The sequence below is a fragment of the Dama dama genome, chromosome 16 (genome assembly GCF_033118175.1).
Source record: "Dama dama isolate Ldn47 chromosome 16, ASM3311817v1, whole genome shotgun sequence".
Taxonomy (NCBI): Eukaryota; Metazoa; Chordata; class Mammalia; order Artiodactyla; family Cervidae; genus Dama; species Dama dama.
Window position 1 is genome coordinate 10730815 of NC_083696.1, and position 24598 is coordinate 10755412.

At 36.2% G+C, this 24598-nt stretch overlaps 1 protein-coding gene across 4 annotated transcripts in view; it reads left to right on the forward strand.

The window, feature by feature from the left end:
• Window positions 1-24598, forward strand: part of PTBP3 (polypyrimidine tract binding protein 3) — an 87743-nt gene that overhangs the window by 35739 nt on the left and 27406 nt on the right. For 2 of the 4 annotated variants that reach the window (XM_061163413.1, XM_061163414.1), the window contains 4 exons: window positions 4405-4574; window positions 6914-7060; window positions 14989-15153; window positions 24469-24579. In XM_061163413.1, the coding sequence (XP_061019396.1) occupies window positions 4405-4574; window positions 6914-7060; window positions 14989-15153; window positions 24469-24579 (593 nt within the window). Of the gene's footprint in view, window positions 1-1803; window positions 1823-4404; window positions 4575-6913; window positions 7061-14988; window positions 15154-24468; window positions 24580-24598 lie in introns of those variants that run through there. The other 2 variants (XM_061163417.1, XM_061163415.1) reach the window with 2 other exon arrangements.

Genomic DNA, 24598 nt, shown 5'->3' on the forward strand with positions numbered 1-24598 from the left:
AAGCAGTTCAATTCTTCGGCACTTAGCTTTCTTTATAGTTCAACTCTCACATCCACACGTGACCACTGGAAAAACCATAGCCTTGACTAGACCCGACCTTTGTTGGCAAAGTAATGTTTCTGCTTTTTAATATGCTATTTAGGTTGGTCATAACTTTCCTTCCAAGGAGTAAGCATCTTTCAGTTTCATGGCTGCAGTCACCATCTGCAGTGTTTTTGGAGCCCAGAAAAATGAAGTCAGCCACTGTTTCCACTGTTTCCCCATCTATTTGTCATGAAGTGATAGGACCAGATGCCATGATGTTAGTTTTCTGAACGTTGAGCTTTAAGCCAACTTTTTCACTCTCCTCTTTCACTTTCATCAAGAGGCTCTTTAGTTCTTCACTTTCTGCCATAAGGGTGGTGTCATCTGCATATCTGAGGTTATTGATATTTCTGCCGGCAATCTTGATTCCAACTTATGCTTCCTCCAGCCCAGCGTTTCTCATGATGTACTCTGCATATAAGTTCAATAAGCAAGGTGACAATATACAGCCTTGACGTACTCCTTTTCCTATTTGGAAGCAGTCTGTTGTTCCATGTCCAGTTCTAACTGTTGCTTCCTGACCTGCATACAGGTTTCTCAAGGGGCAGGTCACGTGGTCTGGTATGCCCATCTCCTTCAGAATTTTGCACAGTTTATTGTGATCCACACAGTCAAAGGCTTTGGCATGGTCAATAAAACAGAAATAGATGTTTTTCTGGAAGTCTCTTGCTTTTTCGATGATCCAGCGGATGTTGGCAGTTTGATCTCTGGTTCCTCTGCGTTTTCTAAAACTAGCTTTGACATCTGTAAGTTCATGGTTCACGTAATGCTGAAGCCTGGCTTGGAGGATTTTAAGCATTACTTTACTAGCATGTGAGATGAGTGCAATTGTGTGGTAGTTTGAGCATTCCTTGGCATTGCCTTTCTTTGGGATTAAAATGAAAACTGACCTTTTCCAGTCCTGTGGCCACTGCTGAGTTTTCCAAATTTGCTGGCATATTGAGTGCAGCACTTTCACAGCATCGTCTTTCAGGATTTGAAATAGCTCAACTGGAATTCCATCACCTCCACTAGCTTTGTTTGTAGTGATGCTTCCTAAGGCCCACTTGACTTCACATTCCAGGATGTCTGGCTCTAGGTGAGTGATCACACCGTCTGTGTATTCTTGCCACCTCTTCTTAATATCTTCTGCTTCTCTTAGGTCCCTACCATTTCTGTCCTTTATTGAGTCCATCTTTGCATGAAATGTTCCCTTGGTGTCTGTAACTTTCTTGAAGAGATCTCTAGTCTTTAGGAAGCCATTCAGTAGCCATTTAGGATGTTTCTTTCAAAAAAGTACAAGATTTATTCAAGTTAAGTATTTTGAATGCTTATTTTCTTTTTTATTTCTTTTATTTCTTTTTATTATTTTTTTTATTCCCCCGCCCCTGAATGCTTATTTTCATAATACAGTTTTCAGAAAGTCTTTAATCTTTCGTATAGAGAATAATTTGTCAGAGTTGCATATTCAGTACAGTAGAATTTCCTTGTTTCCTCTTTAATTAAATTATGATTCTATATATGCTTATATACCTTTCTATTTTTAAATTATATTTATCAAGTCTTTAATTATAACCTTTTTTGGGTCATCTAGATGAGTAGTTCTTTAGATTTTTAGATTTCATAGACTAATAAAATTTTGAATTAATTTTGAGCAATGTCTTAATTTTGCAAAGTTAGGACATCAAGAGAAAAAAGCCACTGTTGTCTACAGTCTTCATTTTAACACCAAAAGAAGTAGAAAGAACATTCTTTCCAGGTAAAATAGGCCCTCTTAAGGAAATCAAGACATATGTTGTTGATCTCGTTGTAATGGGCATTACATCTAGCATTTAAATATTAATGTGTAATTTAATTTTCCAAATACTCCTACTACAATTTCTATATACTGTTATACTCACTTTACAGGAAAAGAATCTGAAGCTCAGTTATATCAGAACAAGATGTCTGGTTTTGTAGCCCATGCCTTTAACATAGCACAGAGACTTTCATAACAGAACAACTAAGAACCTGAAATGGTTATGTATCTGCATACTTCTTGATAAAAAATTTGTCACCATTGGTCTTTATTTGATAGTGCAGTTCAGGTTCAAGTAGCTTGTGTAGGTATTCATTTTATTTCACACGTGGTTTTGCAGAGATTATGACCACCTCAGTTAAAGAAATAACCTTCTTAATGTTCATTCATTTGTTTTGGATTATTCTGGGTAAACTGCCAAAAGCCTTTGCTCCTTAGGATGGTTTTGTAGTCTTTTAACACTTCATGCTGGTTAAGAATGTACAAGGTTGTGGTATTGTTGTCTAGCCATCTAGGCTTACAGAGAGGGGAGGTGCAAAAAGGCACTTCATGCTTGACTTTCTATCCAGGAGGTGATAATTTAGCATTTAATTTAGCCACAGTATTATCACTATAATCCTCATAAATCTGCATATACTCTGACAATTTATTGTCATCATCAAGTTGCTTACTTTTTTTTCTAGGAGTGGTAACACACTTTGAGATTTTTGTGATTAAAAAAATTACCTTTAAACTTAAGTTTGACTAATGCTCTTTTCACTTCCTGGCTGTGTACAAAAGTTATTTAATCTCTGATCTGTTAGATCTCTTAATCTCTTCATCTGTTAAAGTTAATAAGATGTAATTTAATGTATTTTTATGTGTCAACTCCAGTGAGGCAGTGTAAATGAAAACAGCACGAAAACTAGAAATTAAGATCTTTTTAGGTAGTTGGAAGCCTGTCAGGGTTTTTAGAACAGGATAACACATGACACAGACATTTAGGATGATAAGATGTTAGATCTGAGTGGAAGTGGAAGGAGTGACACTAGAGGAAGGCAGAGTAGAAGTGGTCACAGGTCATAGGTGAGGTGACACTGAGAGTCGAGATGAAAGTGGAATCAGTTATTTCGGAGGGGAAAATCAGCATGTCACGATGATTCATGAGGAAGGAGAAGGAACCTTTTGACTCCCAGAAATTAAGTACTTGATTTCCAATAAGTATTTGCTGATTATTTTCCACACACTGTCCTAGGGATTTGCTGTGTACAGGCACAGACCTGTGAGGACCGCTTGGAATTGATAGTATGGAAGGATGTTGCCTGCGTTCATGAACATAGAGAATTTGGGAGCAAGTGCTAGTTTTGGTATTAAGTCAACCTAGTTTCCTATAAGCAAGTGGTGCTCTGTGCCGTAGGAAAGGGTACAAAATATTGCCAAGACTTTTATGTGGTCCTCATGAAATTTGTTTATTTAGGGTCACAGACGTATGATTGTCTTTTTAGTGTTTTACAAAGTTTTTTTAGTATTTAGAAAAATGGTAATCTCAGGTGTTCGGAAAGATTATATTTTTCTTCTAATAGTGCTAAGTATGGTATTTAGTATTAAAAAAACAACACTATAATGAAACTTTGGCTTTTAGATAATTTGCATTCAGTCTTATGTGGTGCTATTTCTGGGGGGAAAAAATACCTTCCTGAATCTTATGTACATAAATTTGACTACTTATTACAGGCTTGTCAGTTCTAGTTACTGTCAGCGTTAAAACTTAAGCTTTAAATAAAATTTGGCTATAAACTGGCATACTGGATTACAACAGTGGTTCTCAAACTTTAGGTTGCTTCAGAATCATCTAGAGAGCTCGTAAAAACACAGGTTGCTGGGATGTTTCTTATTCAGTAGGTCTGAAATGGGGCTAAAAATTTGCATTTCCAGAAGGTGATGATACTTATGTTAAGAGCTGCCTGTTATATCATTAAAGAATAGGATTATCCTAAGGAAATCACAATTTAACTTCTGAAAGTACTTTAAAAAGTGAATTGGCAAAAATTGTATAATGCCGGAAAAATAAACTTATTTTCATAAACATGCATCTCCAATCCAGATCCTTGTAGGATGTGATAAACATGAAATTTTTATTACCATCTCTCCTAAAAGTTTTTATTCTATTTAATTAGTAATAGGACAAACTAGAAAAGCATCTTTTAAGATAGATTAAAGATAATATAAGTATTGTTTTCTATTCACAACGAATAGTTGACCATTTAGAGGTTTTTGGTACCTCAACATATGTAATTCATTTATCCAGCACTTTTCCTTGAAGTTAAAAATCCAAGTTCAGTTTAAAAAAAAATATACCTGCAGTGAAAAATTTTAAAAAACCCACTCATTGAAAAGTGGATGATTTTGTTTTCAGCTGTCTTCTACTCTTCTCCCATCAGCCCCGTAGTTCCTGAATTTCAAAACCTGAAACTCTTAGAAGATCAAATGTGATAATATGGTTAATGTAGTATGTCAACCCAAATTAATTTCAGTAATTAAGAAACAAATCTTGTATTTTTTAGCTAATGGGAATGACAACAAGAAATTTAAAGGAGATAGACCTCCCTGTTCGCCTTCCCGTGTTCTCCATCTTCGCAAAATTCCAAGTGATGTCACCGAAGCAGAGGTCATATCATTAGGTCTACCATTTGGCAAAGTAACTAATCTTTTGATGTTGAAAGGAAAAAGCCAGGTATGTAAGTTTTCAAGATTGACCCACAATTATTACCTCTGGGTGTTAGTAGAAAAAATAAAATAAAAATTATTTTTAAGGGAATAACCTAGTAGTCCAGTGGTTAGGACTCTGTGCTTTCACTGCCAAGGGTGCAGGTTCAATCCCTGCTGGGGGAACTAAGATCCTGCAAAGTGCAGCCAAAATAAAAAAAATGAACGCTTTTTATTTCCCTGAACTTTTTTTCTAAATTTTATTCTATTTACATAGCTTTTAAAAAATAGAACTTCTTTAATGATAGGAAGCAATAAACAAAAATATTATATAGGAAACAGATTCTCTCTTATTTATTATCTTGACCAAACATATTTTACATTCTTAATTACAAAATGGTTTATGAAAATATCCTGCGATTATCAGAAGAGATTGGATTGTTTGCCATCCAAGATTGGATAATGATGTCTGATTCATACCACTATCTTTAGTAAACTGTTTATTTAAATTAACAGCCTTGTTTAAGGTAGTTGAGGTTATTAAGAACTGGAGAAGTTAAATAGTATGTCTTAGTATTCAGTCCTTGTTGTGTTTATACATTTTTCTTACATCTTTTAGAGGTAGTGTAGGCTCTTGGATCTTCATTTTCTTTACAGATGCCACTATTGAGAATAGTATGGTCTGCACAGTTTGAAAAGAGCCAACATGATCATGTCTAATGGCTGTCTAATGTCTAACAGGCACATGTTAAACGTACATTATGTTTCGTGTAGTATATCCTATATTTTATGTCAAATAACTCTGAGAGGCAGCAGGCAATGTCACAGTTTCCTTTGCTTTCTGCTGTTGGTTCTAGGTTTATATTTTTCTGTAGTGCTAACTTATTGCTGCTAATTGCTTGTCTTTTGACCCTAAATCCTGTTCAGAAAATACCTTGTTAGTAATGTACTTCAGCAGGAGATTCTGATGTGAGTCACTGTAGTAGTACATGTAGGCATAGTCGTTCCATGGTTCTTGGAGGTCTCCCCATATGGTGAATATTATTAGAAGACAGTTTACACATTCTTTGTTGAAAAGATGATTTTAAAAAGCCAAATAATTAAGAAATACTGCCATAGCTATTTTTGTTACCTTGATCATTTTTATCTACTTCTCTTAGAAATATTAGAAAAACTGTATTCTTATACAGTTGGATAGCAGCTTTAAAGTGTATCATGGACATCTGTACCTTTTAGATACTGTGAATGACTCAAAATCTGTTTTATTCCTCGTAGATAGTGATTTGGATCATGAGTTCTTCCTGTACTTTAAATTTGAAGTGTTCTTATAGGTAGTTAGGGCTCAGAATTGTTATATGTTTTGTCTTCTTGACCATTAAGACAGGGTGATAAAATCTGCCACCTTAAAGATCTGTACGTATCCTGTTCCTGTCACATAAGTTAATGGGAGTCATGACAGTGAGAAGCCATAAACAGAATAAGACATGAATACTAAGGAGATTCTTCGATCTCAGTTCTTTTTTTTGTTGTTGCTAAATATTTAATTGAGTTTTTTGTTTATTTAGTTAGTTTTGGTTGCACTGAGATCTCAGTTCTTTTTAGTCTTCAAATAGCTAATATCAGTATAAGTGTAACTGTTAGTCACTCAGTCGTGCCCGACTCTTTGCGACCTCATGGGCTGCAGCCCATCAGGCTCCTCTGTCCATGAGATTTTCCAGGCAGGGATACTGGAGTAGGTTGCCATTTCCTTCTCCAGGGGATTTTCCCAACCCAGGGATTGAACCTGGGTCTCCTGCACTGCAGGCAGATTCTTTTACCGACTGAGCTACAAGGGTATAGTGATTACCAGTAGCCAAAAAAAGTTACTTGAATGACCCAAATCAAGTCAATATTGACTTAATGTAGGATGTTCTCCCATTTCCCTAATTTGTACAGTTGAGCTTTGGCACATGAATGTTCTAATTATATTCATAAAAAGGCAAAGGAGAACAGATCATTGGAGAAAATTTTAGGAAGAAACTGAACGCATCTATTTATAGTAGTGATGCACACATTTATTTTTGCTTTTTTAGTTGTTTCTAAATTTTAGAAGAATCAGAAGTAAGAAGAAGACCAAAAACCACAGAGTCATTTAATCAACTGTCAATTTCCCAATCCCAAATCTTTTATTGAACCCAACTTTTGTCAAATATGTTTTCAGTAACTATCAGTGATACAGTTTGAAACGAAAGTCTTTTCATCCCCTTCGGGGCAATATGACTTCTGTTAAGAATGCATGAGTTTTAGAGCAAGCTAGAATGAGAAAATAGTTCTTAGCTGCCTTTCTAAAACGAGAGCTTTCACTTTACTTTCTTGTGTTTATTGCAGGCTTTCTTAGAAATGGCTTCTGAGGAAGCTGCTGTTACTATGGTGAATTATTACACTCCTGTTACTCCTCACCTTCGAAGCCAGCCTGTTTTTATTCAGTATTCCAATCACAGAGAACTTAAGACTGACAATCTGCCTAATCAAGCTGTAAGTATTAATGTCATTTATAAAAATAGTTGTAAGGATACATGATAACTAATTTACTATTTTTAAGTGGAAAAAAAAATCATGTGTTTTTCTTTATCATGAGATGCTCTGTTGATAAAGATTGCATATATAAATTCTTATCCAAAGACCCCAATAAGAAAGCACTGCCACTTGAAGCTATGTTTGAGGATATGGCCTTAGAAATGGCAGGCAATCAGTTTTCCCTTGAAACTGTTTCCATAAGAGGGGGAAAAGTACATTGTTAATGTCTCTTAAAATCTCAGCTCTAAAGGAACTATGGAAGTCAATCCTTTCTTTTTACAGAATATGTAACAAAGGCATTGAGAAGTTGAGTGGTGATTCTATTGTTACGTTAATAAGAATTTATATAAATATGTTCATTAAATGATTTTTGACTCTCCAAGATAAATGTGGAATATAAAATATGAACATTTCTTACCTCATTTTCCAGTTTTGATATAATTGATACTGAAACATCTTTGTCTCTCCAGGTTGATTTTTTAAGTAGTTAAAATAGTAATTTGAAGTAATTTAATGGTAGGAAAAATTTATCCACGAAGCAAGTACATTTTAAAAAATAGGTTTTATATTATGTTGAGAGCATCGTTTGCCCCTGATAGTCTTGCTCTAGGCAAAAGAACTCCTTCAGCTCTTTGTTTCTGTGTTGAAAGTCATCATAATGCAAGCTGCTGAATTTAAATTATAGTTTTCCACATTTTTAAAAACAATGACATTTCCTGCATCCAATCCTTAACTTATTCTAAGACATATTAATGACATATAATAAATTACCTAAACTTGAGTAAATGAAATGTTAGATATTTTTAAATGTATAAAAATTTTAAAGTAAAACATTGCCTTGTAAGTAGGATATATGCTCATGGTGAAACATTCAGACAATCCAGAAAAATAAAAAATAAACAAAAGATAATCCAGTTACCTAGATATAATTGATAAACATTTTGCAAACATTTTACTGTGTACCCTTCTCTGTTCAGGTTAGGTCTGTGTATATGTTTTTACACCAGTGGAATCCTAATGTTTTAAGAGCTATTATTTTTTCTCTACAGTAGGTCAGTGATGTTGTTTCATGACAAGAAATACACAATTACTTCATACTTCTTATTTTACTTTTTGTTACTTCTTCATTTTTAAATGACTGCATAATACTGCTTCAAAAGGGCAGTCATAATTTGTCCAGTTTCTTGTTAATAGACATTGAGATTGTTTGCAATGTTATGCTTTTACAAATAGTACTATAATAGCATTCTTACATATCTTGGCACACTTGCAGCATTATCTTGTAGTTTATGTTTCTGGCAACAGAATTGCTGGTAGTTAGCCCATGTATGTTTTATGTTTTGATATATCTTGCAATATTGCTTTCTGTAAAGATTATTTGCTGATTTAGGATGCCACTGATAATATATGATAATATAATGATAATATATGAGCAAGCGATTTTCCTGTCTGTTTTTGTTAGTATGATAGTTAACAAATTATATCTTATTGTTTTATTTACTTTTATGTAATAACTTGTGAAGTATTTATAATGATTTCTGTTAATGCAGGTTTCCTCCCCATTTTTTCAATTGTGATAAAATATGTATATAATATGAAATTTACCATTTTAATCATCTTTAAGTGTATGATTCAGTGGCATTCCCTGGTGGCTCAGAGAGTAAAGAATTTGCCTGCAATTAAGGAGACTTGGTTTATTCTCTGGGTCGGGAAGATACTCTGGAGAAGCAAATGGCTACCCACTCCAGTAATCTTGCCAGGAGAATTCCATGGAGAGAGGAGCCTGGTGGGCTACAGTCTGTGAGGTTGCAAAGAGTCAGAAATGACTAAGCGAGTGAATAACACTTCAGTGGCATTAAATACACTTACATTGCACAACCTATCACCACCATCCATCTCCAGGACTTTTTCCTGTTCTCAGACTGAAACTCTGTACCCATTAAATCCTGACTCCTCATTTCCCCCTACCCCCACCCTGGCAGCTGGCATTCTGTTTTCTGTCTCTGAATTTTGTTTGCTAATTCATTTTTTAAATTATTTTTATGTAAGAGTCAAATCTCTTAAGTTGTGTTATGATCTCTGACATGGGTACCATACTCATAAAAACCCAGTATAGCAAGATTAAAAAGTTTCTTTTTCTACCTATGTTTTCTTATACGTTAATGTTTTGGTTGTCTTTATTTTAGTGTTTAAATCTTTGTTAAGACTATTTTGTGGGTGTAGAGGGAGGCTAGGGTCTTTCACTTACTCCCACTGACCAGTTTCTCTTTTGTTGTGGTTGAATAAGCCATTTATCATCCGCTCGTGTAAAACTTGTCCTTTGTCATCTTCTACTTTTCTATACACAGGCTTTGCCTACTTAGAACTTGCATAAACATACTTGTTAGACATGACCACGCATTTTGCTTGCATGACCTCCATCTACCCTCATGTGTGTGCTGCTCATGTGGTATGCAGTCTGTGTCTAATCTGGACTACCTTTTGGATTCTGTTCTGTTCCGTTCCTGTTCCATGTCCCTGTGGCTTAACCTAATGTAGGGCAAGGCTCAATTCTTTCCCCTCTCTTTTTAAAAATTAAATGGATAATAGATTTTGTTTATTTTTCAGGATATATTAGAATTATTTTTATAACTCCTAACCCCCCAAAACACAGTGGAATTGGGTTGATTTTATAGATTAATATGGAGATAATTAACATGTCTATATTGCTAACTAATCCTTTTGAGGAGGAAGTTATATTTTATTTCCTATCTCTCAGTAGAATTTTCAGTTCTCCTTTGTATAAGTCATGCAGTTTTGTCATTAGTGTGATTCCTAATTATGTTAGTTTAAGTCTTGAAGAAGAAACAAACAATTTAATAAAACTCTTAAAGACTGGATTATTCTAAAGGAAACAGAAATCCCAGTTGCTTGGCAACCAAAGCCAGCCTAAATGACCTACTTTATTCTTAGATAGCCTTGATTTCTTCCCAGTACCCTTGCCATTTTGTTACTTTTGTCCATTTTTTTGTATTGACTTTTGATAAAATTCGGTTTTCTTTTATTCAGAGTCCTACACAAAAGCTGAGGTCAGAACTGAAGGTATCTGTTTACATATGTATTAATGAGAGGTACCTGTCAGCCCTCGGGAGCCGATTAGTTACTGTTTCATTCTCTTTTCTTCTCTGAATAGCAAGATAGCCCAAAACATACTTATGGACATACTTGGCAGAGGGTCAGGTGAATATCAACTATTTTCCTCCCTTGCTTTAAAATTAGAGCTAAAAATTTTAGATGGTATTTTGAGGTGCAGCATTTGAGAAATGGTTGTATTAATAGCATTCAGTTTTGTATAGACAGTTTTTCTTGGTCTTGTGGGTAGAGATTTATAAATTTGCAAAATGATGACCATGGAAAAATTTTTCCTTAAAAAATTTCCCCCAAAATCATCAAACTGAACATTTAAGGTCTGTGAATTTTGTTGTATGTTCATTTCTATCTCAACTATAGAAATACCTCTTTTATATTTTCTTAGGCATATTTAAATTTTACATGAAGTATATATATGTTCCCAACCTCAATAAGTGTTTGTTGGTTTTTCCATCACAATACTGCTCTTTGCTTTAGTACTAGTTAATGTAACCATTCCAGAGGGTTTGTGGCTGAAACACTGAAAAATTATCTCCCATAATAAGAATTCTGCTGCCTCATAATGTTTAGCATCAGATACACAGAAAATATGTCTTCTGTGTACCTGAACTGTCTCTTCATATTAAGAAGACATTTCTTTTTTCTCCCCCTCACTTTTCTTTTGTCCTCAGTGAAGAGTGTCCCTCTACTTTTCATTTTCTTCCTTAAATATTTTTGCCTAATTAATTGAAACTAGAGTTACTTATTAGACAAATCTTTCTCAGATTCTTATTGTCAGAAGAATTTTTTTTTGCATGCCTGTTATGCGGAGACTTTTGTACTCAATGCTCTGTCAAGTACTAATGCGGAGTATATTGACAACTGTAGAATGATTAAGACAGTATACACCATATCTTCTCATATTTCTCCAGTGTGATATCTTTTATGCCAAAGAGGAAGGAGTGAAGGAAGAGAAGCAGCAACAATAGCAGCAATAACTATAATACAGCAGTAGTAAAAGCATATATATAGAACTGATTAATAAAATGAATTGATTGAATAATTGGTAGATAAGGAAGTAGAGTCAGTGAGGTTGGGAATTCCCTGGCGGTTCAGTGCTTAGGACTCCACACTTAGTACTAAGATCCCACAAGCCACACAGTGTGGCCCCCCCCCCCCCCAAAAAAAATGTCAGTGAAGTTCAATTTACTTTCAGTTATTCAGGCTTAGTTTTGATAAGATGATTAAATCTTGAAGAATGGTTCCTTTTTCTCTCATACCATCCTGATGAGAGAAAAAGGAACCATTATTCCACTGAGAGCCTCACTGTGTTGATGTTTATTCCTGAACATTCTAAAGTTGTGAGTGACTGCTAGCTTGTTGTTTCATAGGTTTAATATGGTAACTGCTTGCTTGTTGTTGTTTAGTCACTAAGTCGTGTCCGACTGTTGTGACCCCGTGGACTGTAGCCCGCCAGGCTCCTCTGTCCATGGGATTCCCCAGGCAAGAATGCTGGAGTGGGTTGCCTTGCCCTCCTCCAGGGGATCTTCCCAGCCCAGGGACTGAACCCAAATCTCCTGCACTGGCAGGTGAATTCTTTACCACTGAGCCACCTGGGAAGCCCTCAGCTGCTAGCTAAATGTGAATAAATTTAAATAAATTAAAAATAAAAAATTCAGTTTCTCAGTTGCAGTAGGTACGTTTCGAGTGCTCACTAGCCACCAGTGACTAGTATCCAGTCTACTGCAGATGTCGAACATTTTCATTATCACAGGAAATCCTGTTGGACAATACTGTTTGTCTTCCATGTGTCTACTTAACCTTTCGTGTGTGTGTGTGTGTGTGTGTGTGTGTGTGTGTGTGTATGTGTGTGCGAGCACTTGGAATAATTACTTTAATGTTCTTGTTTGCTAATTCTAATCCCCGTGTTAATTGAGTCTTTTTTGAATGACCTCTGAACCTCATCTTTGCCTTTTTAAAGGCTTAAAGTGGGACTGTGAGCCAGTTTTCAAATTTAAAAGCAGTACAACCCTGTTTTCCAAATAAAATCTTCCTGGGGCGCCCAGTATAAAATAGATAAACTGCTATGTGTGAAGCAGAACTGGGGTGCTCAGTACTTCACACACTTGACTTTACAGGCACATATATATTTAATGATATAAAATATTCAAATAATTTATATGTTATTCTCAGAGATGATTTGGAAACTGAACATTTGGCAGTTTAAGTATTACTTGATACATAAAAGTCTTTATATGGCATAAAAATGTTGTTAAACGGTTTAAAAAAGAGTTGTATATAAGTACAAAAGTGGAAGTTGTTCAGTTGTTAAACATACAGAAAAGACTGCCACTTTTCAGAAAGACATTTATTTTAATGTTATTTTTCATAACAAAATGTTAAAAAGCCACTCATCCCACTTTCGAAAGTGGTATAATAAATAGTAAACTAAAATTAAAGTCATGAAAACAAAATAAATGTTAATATAACAAAGTACTGTGAAACAATACTATTATCTTTAAAATTGCAAGTGAATACAAGATATAGAAATGAAAGAATCTGCATTAAAGTGGTGGGATTTTTTTTCATTTTGTGGCACAAACATTTTATTCATTATCACTATTGTTAGGACATTATAAGAACAAAAGATTGATTAAAAGCTTGCATTTAATTTCACTAATTATTAACTTAATTATTAACCATACTTTTTTTCTCTTCAGTTCCCCCTTTTCACTCAAATAATTGTTTTAAATTTTGAGACAGTCACAAAATTTTTAAAAAGAGTCATAAATATAATACAAAGAAGTTCTGATTACTTGAGGTGTTTGGGAAAAAACTGTTAATCTGGCCTGTCCTCATTGGCCAAACTTTCAGTGTGCATTTCCTTCAAAGAAGGATACTCTTACAAACCAGAATACACTGGTCAAAATCAGGAAATTAACACTGATGTATTACTTCCCTCCAAACCTCAGTCCCCATTCAAGTTTTGCCAGTTGTCCTAGTGATGTTTGTTCTAGTAGAATAAGCATTATTCAGAGTCGCATGTTCCATTTAGAAATCATATCTTCTAGTCTCCCTTTATCTGAAACAGTAAGTTATTTTTGTTTTTTTGTTTTTTTTTACTTTCATAACCTTGATACTTTTGAAAATTATGGACTACTCATCTTGTAGGCTGTCCCTCAATTTGAGTTTGTCTGATGTTTCCTTGTGATAAGATTCAGTGTATGCAGCTTTGACAGGAATATCACAGAAGTAATGCTCTTTTTTTCTCATTGCATCATATCAGGTGGCACATAATTTCAATTTGCTGCATTGCTGATGGTGTACTCTTTGATCACTTGATTTGACAGGTGTTTGCCTGGCTTCTCCACTATAAAGTTACAACTTACAAAGGGGGAAAGAAGAGTATCTGAGGGGAGGTACTTTAAGGCAGTGTCAATAGATGGCTCCTTATCAATTGTCAATTTTTATCAGCCTGCGGACTTAGAGGTTTCCTGTTTTATTTGATGGGTTTTTATTCGTTACAGTCATTATTTTGGTTCTCAAATAATGCCAGCAGGAGCCTCTTTCAAGCTTCTGTGTCCTTTTGGCTTGCTTCTGTTGTTCTTTGAAAACTGTTTTGCATTCTGGTACAAAACAACAACAAGAAAACCCCACAAAACTGGAAATGTTGTACACTCATCTTGTGCTTTCCTGCTCCAGTTTTAGAACTAGACTTTTTTTAGAGCACCCCGGTTCCTTTTAATAGAGCATCATATTTAGAAACTTTTCTGCCTTCCTTTTCTTGGGTTCTGACATCTCATGCCAGGCTGCCTCTCCGTTGAATTCCTTACTCCATTCAGGCTCCATGGACTGACCTCGCCACTCAAATTATCTTTACTGCATTGGCTACCTATTCCCTGCGGCTGCTTCTGTTAGTTGCTAAGTTGTGTCCAACTCTTTTGTGACCCCACAGGCTATAGCCCGCCAGACTTCTCTGTCCATGGGATTTCCCAGGCAAGAATACTGGAGTGGGTAGCTATTCTCTTCTGCAGAGGATCTTCCCGACCCAGGGATCGAATCCGCATCTCCTGCATTGCAGGTGGATTCTTTACCACTGAGCCACCAGGGAAGCCCCCAGTTCTTTGTGGCCCTCTTCTTGACTCTCCCTGGGCTCTGATAACCCTGGCTAGGCTGCTCCCTCTGGATATCTTTCTTACCCTTCTTAGGCTCCCCAGGTTCTGACAGCTGGCAGTGAGCCATCTACTCACAGATGACTTGCTTACCTTGTTTGGGCTCAGGTTCCGCTTGCCAGGCAGATGGATGCGTTCCTCTTTTTGCTCAGGCTCTGATGCTCCATGCCAGGATGCCCTCCCTGCCCCATTCTGAACCACCACAGCTCCTCCATGTTTATGCCTGTCATATGCCACCAAGAGGGATTTGAGAGATTTTTTTTTTAAAGTGGTCTTTAATGTTACTTTCACATTGCTTTCTTCCCTTTTGTCATTAAAAAATCAGGATATGAAAGTTATATACAAGTTTTCTTCCTTTTTGGCTGTATATTTTTCATTTATTCAAGTAAATTTAAGTAACTTTCTTAAATATCATGTCACTGTGATAAGAAAACAAGACTTTTGATTCTTGACTGATTACAATATTAGGATATATGCATCCCAGAGAAAGTTTACTAGATATGTGTATTTTTATTTAACCGTAGTACTTCACATTAATCTGCACCAACTAAGGATTATCCAGTGTGTCTGTGTAACCGCAAGTTCTCACTTTGGATTGTTCCGTAGAGAGCCCAAGCTGCGCTGCAGGCGGTCGGTGCGGCCCAGTCAGGAAGCCTGGCCCTTCCTGGAGCGCCTCCCAATGAAGGCACAGTCCTGCCGGGCCAGAGCCCTGTGCTCCGAATAATCATTGAGAACCTCTTTTATCCTGTTACCCTGGACGTTCTTCATCAGGTAAGGAGGAACACTCTTACGAAAGCAGAGTCAACTATGACCTCTGTAACTTTTAATGTTTCCTATCTTTAGTTTTTCAGGTTGTTGATTCTGGTTAATATATTTACTTAAATAATAAAAGTCTTCAGCATCCTGTTTCATGCAAGGATAGTGTCAATTAGAGGTAGTTTTTTTGAAAGCCTCCTTTTTCTAACCTAAATACTTGATTTTAAAAGGTATGTAAGAATTCTGTGTTTTTATACCTAAGCATGAAAATGAACAAAGCATAGACTCCTATAAAAAAAAATTGGTACTAGTTATTCCTGAGAAAGTAACATCAATATAGAAAACAGCAAATTTATTTCTATAGACTCCTCCATATATTTGAGCACTTTTATTTTAAAAACTCTAAAAGGAAGATAATGACTAACTTCACATGTAATATGGAAGTATCAAGTTAAATACTGACTCTCAACATAACTTTCATAGACTATCCATTACTATGTCTAAACCATCTTGATAAGGGGCAGTGTATCACATCATGGCCTACTGTGAATAGATGGAATTTAAGAATTACAAGATTTGTCACGTAGTTATTACATGATTGTAATGAATAAAACTAAACCTCCGATAAGTGATGAGTTGAGTATTGTAAGGAGTAGTTGAAGAACCAGTTAGAATTCAAGCCTCCTGATGTCAGCTCCAGTATTCCATTTCATTATACTTGACAATCTATATATAAAAATTATTTTAAAACACTGAAACATATGCTTATTTTCATATTTATATCTCAATATATGTAATATTAAACAGCATAACCCTAGGCCAATTTAGAATCATTTTAACTGTTTTCTAAACCTTTGGGTTTGTACTACTGAATGAAGCGTCACAGGGGGTTGTATGTGTGCGCTTATGTCTAAGAATTGAAATGTATCCTCTCCTGTTCTCATATTTTACAAATAAGGGAACTGGGGACCTTAGAAGCTGTTACTTTCCCCACAGTCACTGTACCAATTGGTGATAAGAGCTCAGATATATTTCCTAATATGGTTCATGTTGGGCTTCCCTGGTGGCTCAGACAGTGAAGAATCCATCTGCAATGCAGGAGACCTGGGTTTGATTCCTGGGTTGGGAAGATCCCCTGGAGGAGGACATGGCAACCCACTCCAATATTCTTGCCTGGAGAATCCCCCTTGCCAGAGGAGCCTGGTAGTCTACAGTCCATGAGGTCACAAAGAGTTGGACACGACCGAACGACTAAGCACAGCACATGGTTCACATGCTGTGCGTGTAAATATCAAAATAGATCATTTATTGTGCCTACTCTATTCCCTATGATAGTTTCCTGAGTACCATTTTCTAAATATGTGCGTTTGTGAAGCATGTCCTGTGGAGGGCTTTAGCAGTGGTATTCATAGCCACTATTGTTTCCTAAAAGAGTTTAGCAGTTACTTAATTGATTGGCTTCTTTATCCTGATGGATTTTCATCTCTTCTGTTTATCCCACCAAGTAGCATCAAGCTCTCTGTGATTCATCAGCATTTTTTGTTTGCTTTTGCTCCTGTAGCACTGTGGCTGCTGTTATAACTTCTGTTGCTTCACAAAAGATGTTACTGCACCTGTGGCTCAACATTGCCATCAGTCAGCAGTGATCTTAGCCCAGGTTGTGTGGTCCTTCTTTGTTATTCCATTTGTCATTTCCCTGAGACCAGTAACAAACCTTGTTTCTCTCCCTAAAGATCATGGGTCCTTCAAGTGAAGAGAAGTATTTCTGAGTCTTCAATGGTAACCATTGGAATAGGACTCTTCAGCCCTTTAGTTATAGCACTCTCTTGTTTAACCCAACTTCACACTGCTGTTGGAAAAAGCAAAATTCCTTACCAGGGCCCTTAGTGCCCCAATATGCAGACCTCTCACTGTCTCTGTAACCTCACTTCCTGACTGTTCTGCTTAGTTAGCACCCCAGCTTTTCTGGCTCTTTGACCCTCTTCCTGTTACCCTTCTTATTTCTGTCTTAGTCCATTTCTGTCTTCTATTTTTTAGGCCTAGTCACTTAGCTGAATCTACATCATTCCATTTTCAGCTCAAATTCACCCCCTCAGTGTGTCTTTCTCTAATTACATTAACTAAGCCCTTAACCCCAGCACTGTATTCCATTAGCTGATTTAAGTATAGTATAGCATATAATAAAGGATACAGTTTCTGGAGCTGGTTTGAACCCTAACTCCACCACTTACTACCTCTATAACCTTGGGCAAGAAAGTTGCTGCTTCTATGTCTTTTTCTTATTTACATAATGGGGGTGAAGATGGTATCTATTTTATACCTTTGTTATGAGGATTTCGTGGGTTGATGCATTTGAAGCACTTACAGCAGTGCCCTGTTACATAGTAAGTGCTCAAGAAACGTTCACTGTACTTACTGGGTGCTAGTAAGAAACTAGCATTTGCTTTGTGAGAAACAGATCCTTGCTCTTGTGGCCTTCTGGGTAAGATGTAAGTTATAGCATGAAATGTGATAAACATTGTGATTGGGAAATACATGGAAGAGTAGAGTTGGTTGCACATGTTATAATTAGCAAATTTTTCTGTATTTTCTGTTGAAGAGTTGACATTAGCTAAACTGCTCTCTAACATCTATGGAAGCTAATGTTTTTCCTTTAGCTCATGGTGGGGGAATTAAGAGTGACTGAGATGGGAATGGTGCTATTTCAGATGAGAGAAGTTTCAAATGATGGAAGTATTTACAATATGATGACATTTGAGCAGAAGCTTGAAGAATGTAAGGGTGTTAAATTATGTGTATATGTGGTAGAATAATGATCCAATCAGAAAGAACAGCAAGTGGAGTCCCTAAAATGAAAGTGTGCTTAATGTATTCAGATATCAAAAAAAGACTATCATTGGATGTAAAAAAAAAAAAAGGAAAGCTATGACTGATAGGCTCAGAGAAGGGGTTAAGACTTGATGATGCAGAGCCTTTATAATCTTGACACTGAGTAAAATAGGAAGCCATGGAGGATTTTGAGTAGAGGAGTGAGATGACAGGCTGAGTGTTTTAACAGAATCACTCTTGTTGCTATGTTAAGAATGAACTATAGGCATAAGTGATGGAGAAAGAAACTGCAGCCCACTCCAGTATTCTTGCCTGGAGAATTCCATGGACAGAGGAGCCTGGCGGGCTACAGTTCATGGAGTCACAAAGAGTCAGACACAACTAAGTGACTGACACACACACATAGGCATAAGTGAAGGATCTTAGCACAGTCCAGGTGAGAGATGGTGGTGACCCAGGTGGGGATGTGTGCACTGGAAGTGGTGATTACATATGTATTTGGAGAGATGTGCTGATGGGTTGAGTAGATGTGAGTTATGAAGAGAAAGAGAGTAACCATCAATGCTTTCCAGATTGTGGATGTGAACTTCTGGTAAAATAGAGCCATCTTATACTAGATAGTAAGGATAGAGTGGGGGAAAGATATGGGGCAAGGGTGGGAGGTAGGGGAGGAATCAAGAGTATATTTTCAACTTAAATTAGAGATACCTGTTCGACATCCAGTGGGAGATGTTGAAGAAACATTTGGGAAATAAGTCTGTATTGAGCATAAGAATTCAGGACTGGAAAATTGGTGATCATTTGCATATGATTGGCACTTAAGGGCGCGGGATTGAATGGCATCACTTAGTATTTGTAGGTAAAGAAGGCATTCATCAACTGATCCGTTATGTAAACTCAACCCTGCATTCTAAAAAACTTCTTTGTCCACTAACAGAGTAAGGCAAAATAGTATTTTTTTTGGAATTTATTACTTTGAAGTACCATCATGTGTGGTGTTAGTTATGTCCAACAGATGTCCAATAGATGAATCTCTTCAGGATGAAAGATGTCCTTTTTGAATCAAAGTATAAAGATAAATAGCTTGCAAAAATCAATTATTATTGTATCAAATAAAAGAATCAACACTAATGATATAAAATTCTAATTTTAAAAAATTGCTTATTTCTTTTTGACTGCTGGGTCTTCGTTGCTCTGCGCGCTTTTTTCTAGTTGTGGCAAGCAGGGGCTACTGTCTAACTGCAGTGCATGGGCCTCTCATTGCAGTGTCTTCTCTTGTGGAGTGCGGGCTCTGGGGCGTATGGGCTTCAGTAGCTGCGGCCCTTGGGCTCGGTAGTTGTGGCTCCCAGGCTGTAGGGCACAGCTTTAATAGTTGCGGCACACAGACTTAGCTGTCTGCAGCGTGTGGGGTCTTCCTGGATCAGGGATGGAACCTGCGTCTCCTGCGTTGGCAGGCAGAGTCTTTACCACCGAGCCACTGGGGAAGCCCCCAGGTTCTCATTTTCCAGTCTTCTTTTTTGCTGCCCACAGAGACTGTTGTAAACAAATTGTGGCCAATGTGCTTGCTATTTTAGAAATTTCCAGTATGAAGAATGCTTTTTTCAAGTGACTGCTAGTGAACATTTTCAGTTTCTGGCAAGTTCTCTTTATCACGCTTTATTAATCTTCATCACCCTGAAGATTAATGTTAACAATCTGATCTCTTGTATTTTATTAGTCCCATTTTAAAGTCTGAAAAGATTAAAATGCACAAGACATATCAAGAGTTGATATGTGTATGTTTGTATTTATGACAGCAAAGTATGTATATTAGGGAAGTAGTCAAAGACCTTGTAATCAATAAAAATATATATTAAACATTCTTAAACATTGATCTTTTGAGGCCAAATCTCTTTAAAAATAAGTATTTTGATAATTATAAAAAGTTGTTAAAAACCACACTTCAGGCATTGCTGAATTCCCTGATACTGGTGTTTGCTTACTTTATTTAATAATATCAGATTGATCTTTGTAGCTCCTCAGTAAATACAGTCCAGGGAGCTCTAGAGAGCATGGTTAGCCAGATGAGTACATTTATGTTCTGTTAGCACATTCATATGAAAATTATACAGCCAAACACATCTACCAGGGAGGATATACATCAGGCTCTTGTTCAAATTAAATGAGAGAAAGGGATCTAAACATTAACAAAATCTGAAGATTAAGTGGAAATTAACTAGGTCCTATACCATAATACAGTATAAAACCCCCAAATTTTAGAGCAAATATATGTTCTTATTACTTCTTAACAAGATAGTTTACATAAAAAATGTTTATCATTTAAAAATTTGCATATTGCCGTTATTCTTCAGAAAGGTCAGAGTATAATTTTTTTATCAGTTAATAATAAACTTTTACACTGTGCCTCTTACGTGCCAGGAATTGTACTCAATGCTAAAGAAATGACCAAGACAAGCAATATACCTTCAAGGAACTTTCAGTCTAACTAAAGGAGACATATATAGACAAATGTATAATACAGTATAAGGAAAATAGCAAGACAAGTATTTGTATGAGGCCAGGAAGGGGATAAAAATATTTGGTAAAGAAAATGAACTCTATTGAGGTTTGGGTGAGGCTAAGAATTTTCTGGTGGCATTATTGCCTGAGCTGAGTTTTGAAAGAGAATAAGTGAAAATTTCCTAGGATTATGTAAAGAGATACAGGATCAGGGAAAAAGTCACATGTTTAGGCACAGAACTCTGAAACCGCTTGGTGTATCTGGAGAACCATTATAGTTGTTGATGTAAATAGTATAAAATAAAAAGTATAAATAAATAGTGTAAAATAAAAAGTGTCAGGAAATGAGGTTGGAGAGGTACACCAGGGAGAGAGATGGTGTATGTTATACCAGAGAGCTTGGATTTTACTGTATGGATAATGGGGAGATGGTGAGGAATTTTAAGCAGGGAAAAATGTAATCTGGCTTGTACTTTAGAACACTACTTGTGTCTGCAGTATGAAGGAGGGAAGTTAGGCAGTTAAATATATCTCCTTTTATATATGTGTGTGTGTGTGTGTGTTTATACACACACACATATACATTTTAAAGCTATTTATTTATTTATCTGACTGCGTCAGCCCTTAGTTGCGGCACGTGGGATATTTCATTGTGGTGCATGGGCCCAGTAGTTGCGGCATGCCGCCTCTCTAGTTGAGGCACATGGGCTTAGTTGCTCCACAGCATATGGGATCTTATTAGTTTCCCGACCAGGGGAATGTAGGGATCAAACCTTGCAGGGCAGATCAGTAAACACTGGGCCACCAGAGAAGTCCCTGGTATTATTTTATAAACTTTATTCTCTAGGATATGAGGGTGTATTGAGGAAGTACTTATTATAAGACCAAACCTTTCATTAAAAGAGCAAAACAAAAATTTCCTAGTGTTTTTCAAAATAGAGTTATATGAGGGATTAAGGTCTTAATATCTTGAACCCTGAATTATGACCATAATGAAATTAACTATATTTTTTTAAAACATCTTAAATTTCAATAGAGAGCCTTCAGACTACGTCTTTAAGAATGGAATTTTCTGGTGATCCCTTCCAAGACAAATTAGTTTCACGAGTCTTGTTGATCTCTTATTAGAATTGTTTGATTTCTATTCAGTGGTATAAAGAATCCGCCTGCCAATATAGAAGACAGGTTCAATCCCAGGGTCGGATAGATCCCCTGGAGAAGTAAATGGCAACCCACGCCAGGATTCTAGCCTGGGAAATCCCATGGACAGAGGAACCTGACAGGCTAGAGTCCATGGGGTTGTAAGAGTTGGACGCAACTTAGTAACTAAACAACAAGTTTCCTCATAAAAGTGGAATCACTCATCATTTGCTGTTTTGAGATTGGCTTATTTCACATAACAGTGTCTTCAGGGTTCATCAGTATTGTAGCATGTGTGAGAATTTCCTTCCTTTTTAAAGCTGAATAATATTCCATTGTATGTATACACCACATTTTGTTTATTCACTCATCTGTGGATGGACACTTGAGTTGCCATTGAGCATCTTGTCATGTGCTTATTGCTATTTGATTGTCTTCTTTGGAGAAATGAAGTGAAAGTCATTCAGTTGTGTCTGACTCTTTGCACCCCATGGACTGTCCATGGAATTTTCCAGGTCAGAATACTGGAGTGGGTAGCCTTTTCCTTCTCCAGGGGATCTTCCCAACCCAGGGATTGAACCCAGGTCTCCCGCGTTGCAGGAGGATTCTTAACCAACTGAGCTATCAGGGAAGCCCTTTCTTTGAAGAAAGTTCTTTTCAAATCCTTTGCCTGTTTTTTAAATTGGGTTTTTGTTGTTGTTGACTTGTAGGAATTCTTTTCATGTTTCTGTATATTACCTCTTATCAGATAAATGATAAGCAAATATTGCCTCTCATTTTGTGGGTTGCCTTTTCAATCCTGTTGATAGTCTTTTGGTGAACATGAGTTTTAATTTTGATGTAGTTGTATTTTTCTGTTTTTTCTTTTGTTGCCTATCCCCTAGGATAGTTATTCTTGATCATTCTTTCTGATAATAAAAAAGCTGGATATTTGCCTATTAAGGAAACATATACATAGTGTGTAATGACAGCAAATTCTTACTAGCGTAGGGAATACTTAGATTTAAGAAGCAGGACACGTTTCTGGCTTATTAAAATCCAGATGTAAAATGAGACGTCAGAGGAAAGCATAATGCATTGTAGGAACTTCTGGCCATGAACTTCTGTGCTGGGGAAGTAGAACAAGTGTTGTAAGAGCATTGGTAACCAGGGTTCTGTCAGGAAACCTTCCTCTCACTGTTCATTCCTCTTCTCCAAAGGCTCTTCAGAGAGGCCTTCCTTGCGTACCCTTGCACCTTCCCAACTTGCATCACGCTCATCCCTTTTCCTTTTATCTTTAAAACAAAATACTTTTGTATGACCAAGTGTTGTTATTTATTTGCTTATTTATTGTCTTGTCTTTCCTCACAAGAGCAGAGACTTCTTCCTTCCTTCCTTCCTTCCTTCCTTCTGATTTTCTAGGTGTTCTTTCCTGTTACTGGTTTCTTGTTTAAATCTATAATTGAGAATATACATTGTATGATTTTTATTATTTTAAATTTGTTTAAGTGTGCTTTGTGGCTCAGAATATGTCTATCTTGGTGTTCATGCATATTCTGCTGTTACTGGATATATTATTCTATAAAATGTCAATTAGATCCAACCCCTGTCCCCTTTGGTATTCATACGTTTGTTCACAGTCTCAAAGCAGACTTATTCATAAGTCTGTATTGGAGGGATATTATTAAAGTCTCCAACAACAATTGTGTTTTTGTAGTTCTAGCAGCTTTTTTTCTTTAGTATTTTGGTTCTTTTTTGTTACGCACATATATTTTAAAGATTGTTCTGTAGTCTTGGATAAATGACTCCCATTATCTTATATAGCATCCCTCATTATCCCTGATAATTTTTCTTCAGAGGTCAGCTTTGTAGGAAATGAATATAGCTCTGCCAGCTTTTCTTAAAAATTAGTGTTAGCATGGTGTATCTTTCTCTCTCTTTAGCTTAAGTCTTTATTTTTAAAGTGGATTTCTCTCGAATAACCTAGAGTTGGGTCTTGGCGTGTACTTAAAGCCCACTCTAACAGTTATGTTTTTTAATTAGCATGTTTAGAACATTGGCGTTTAAAGTGACTTTTTTATATATCTGCCAAGATATATCTGGACATGTATCTGCCAAGTTGATAACTGTTTCCTACTTACTGTGCTTGTTTGTGGTTTCCTCCCCCCATTCTCTTTCTGCCTTTTCTAGTTTTTCTCCCGTTTCACATTTTGTTTTCTTATTAGAATTCTTTAGAGCATTTTTAGTTCACAAAACACTTTGAGCAGAATACATATACCTCCTTACCCCCACAGACATACTGTTCCCCCTATTGTCAAGATCTTGCATTAGTATGATACTGTTGTTTAAAATTGATGAACCAGTGCTGAGATTCTTGTTTCTATTTTGTTCACTCCTGACTTTTCAGAATTTACAATGATTCTCTATGACTGTTTGATGAATTAATAGAGCATTGGACGTTTTGTTGAATATTTTGTAGTTTTCCTTTCTATAAAAATTTCAGGAAGTAGATGCTGATTCTCAGGCTGAAATAGTTGATCTTGTGTGACTTCCATTTCCAGGTATATGCTTTGCAACACCATTATCTCATAGCATTAATTAATTCCTGTTGTAACCTTCTGTTTCAGTACTGTGCCAATTATGACAAGTTATAAAATAGGTTAAATATTTAGCTCCTGTTGTATGTCAGGCACTGTTTTCAGCCATGTATGGGTGTTAGAACATGAACATCTTAGACTTGATTTAAGTAATTTTGGTACCAGTAGTTTTAATAAAGGAGATTATTTTCATTTAAAACTGAGATTTATGAATTAAGTTGTATTTATAAAGATAAGTTAGCTAAGTTTTTCCCTTAAATTTAACCTAATGTGAACTTTTTTCCAGATATTTTCTAAATTTGGCACAGTCTTAAAGATTATCACCTTTACAAAGAATAATCAGTTTCAAGCCTTGCTTCAGTATGCTGACCCATTGAATGCACATTATGCCAAAATGGTAATTATGATCTTTATTT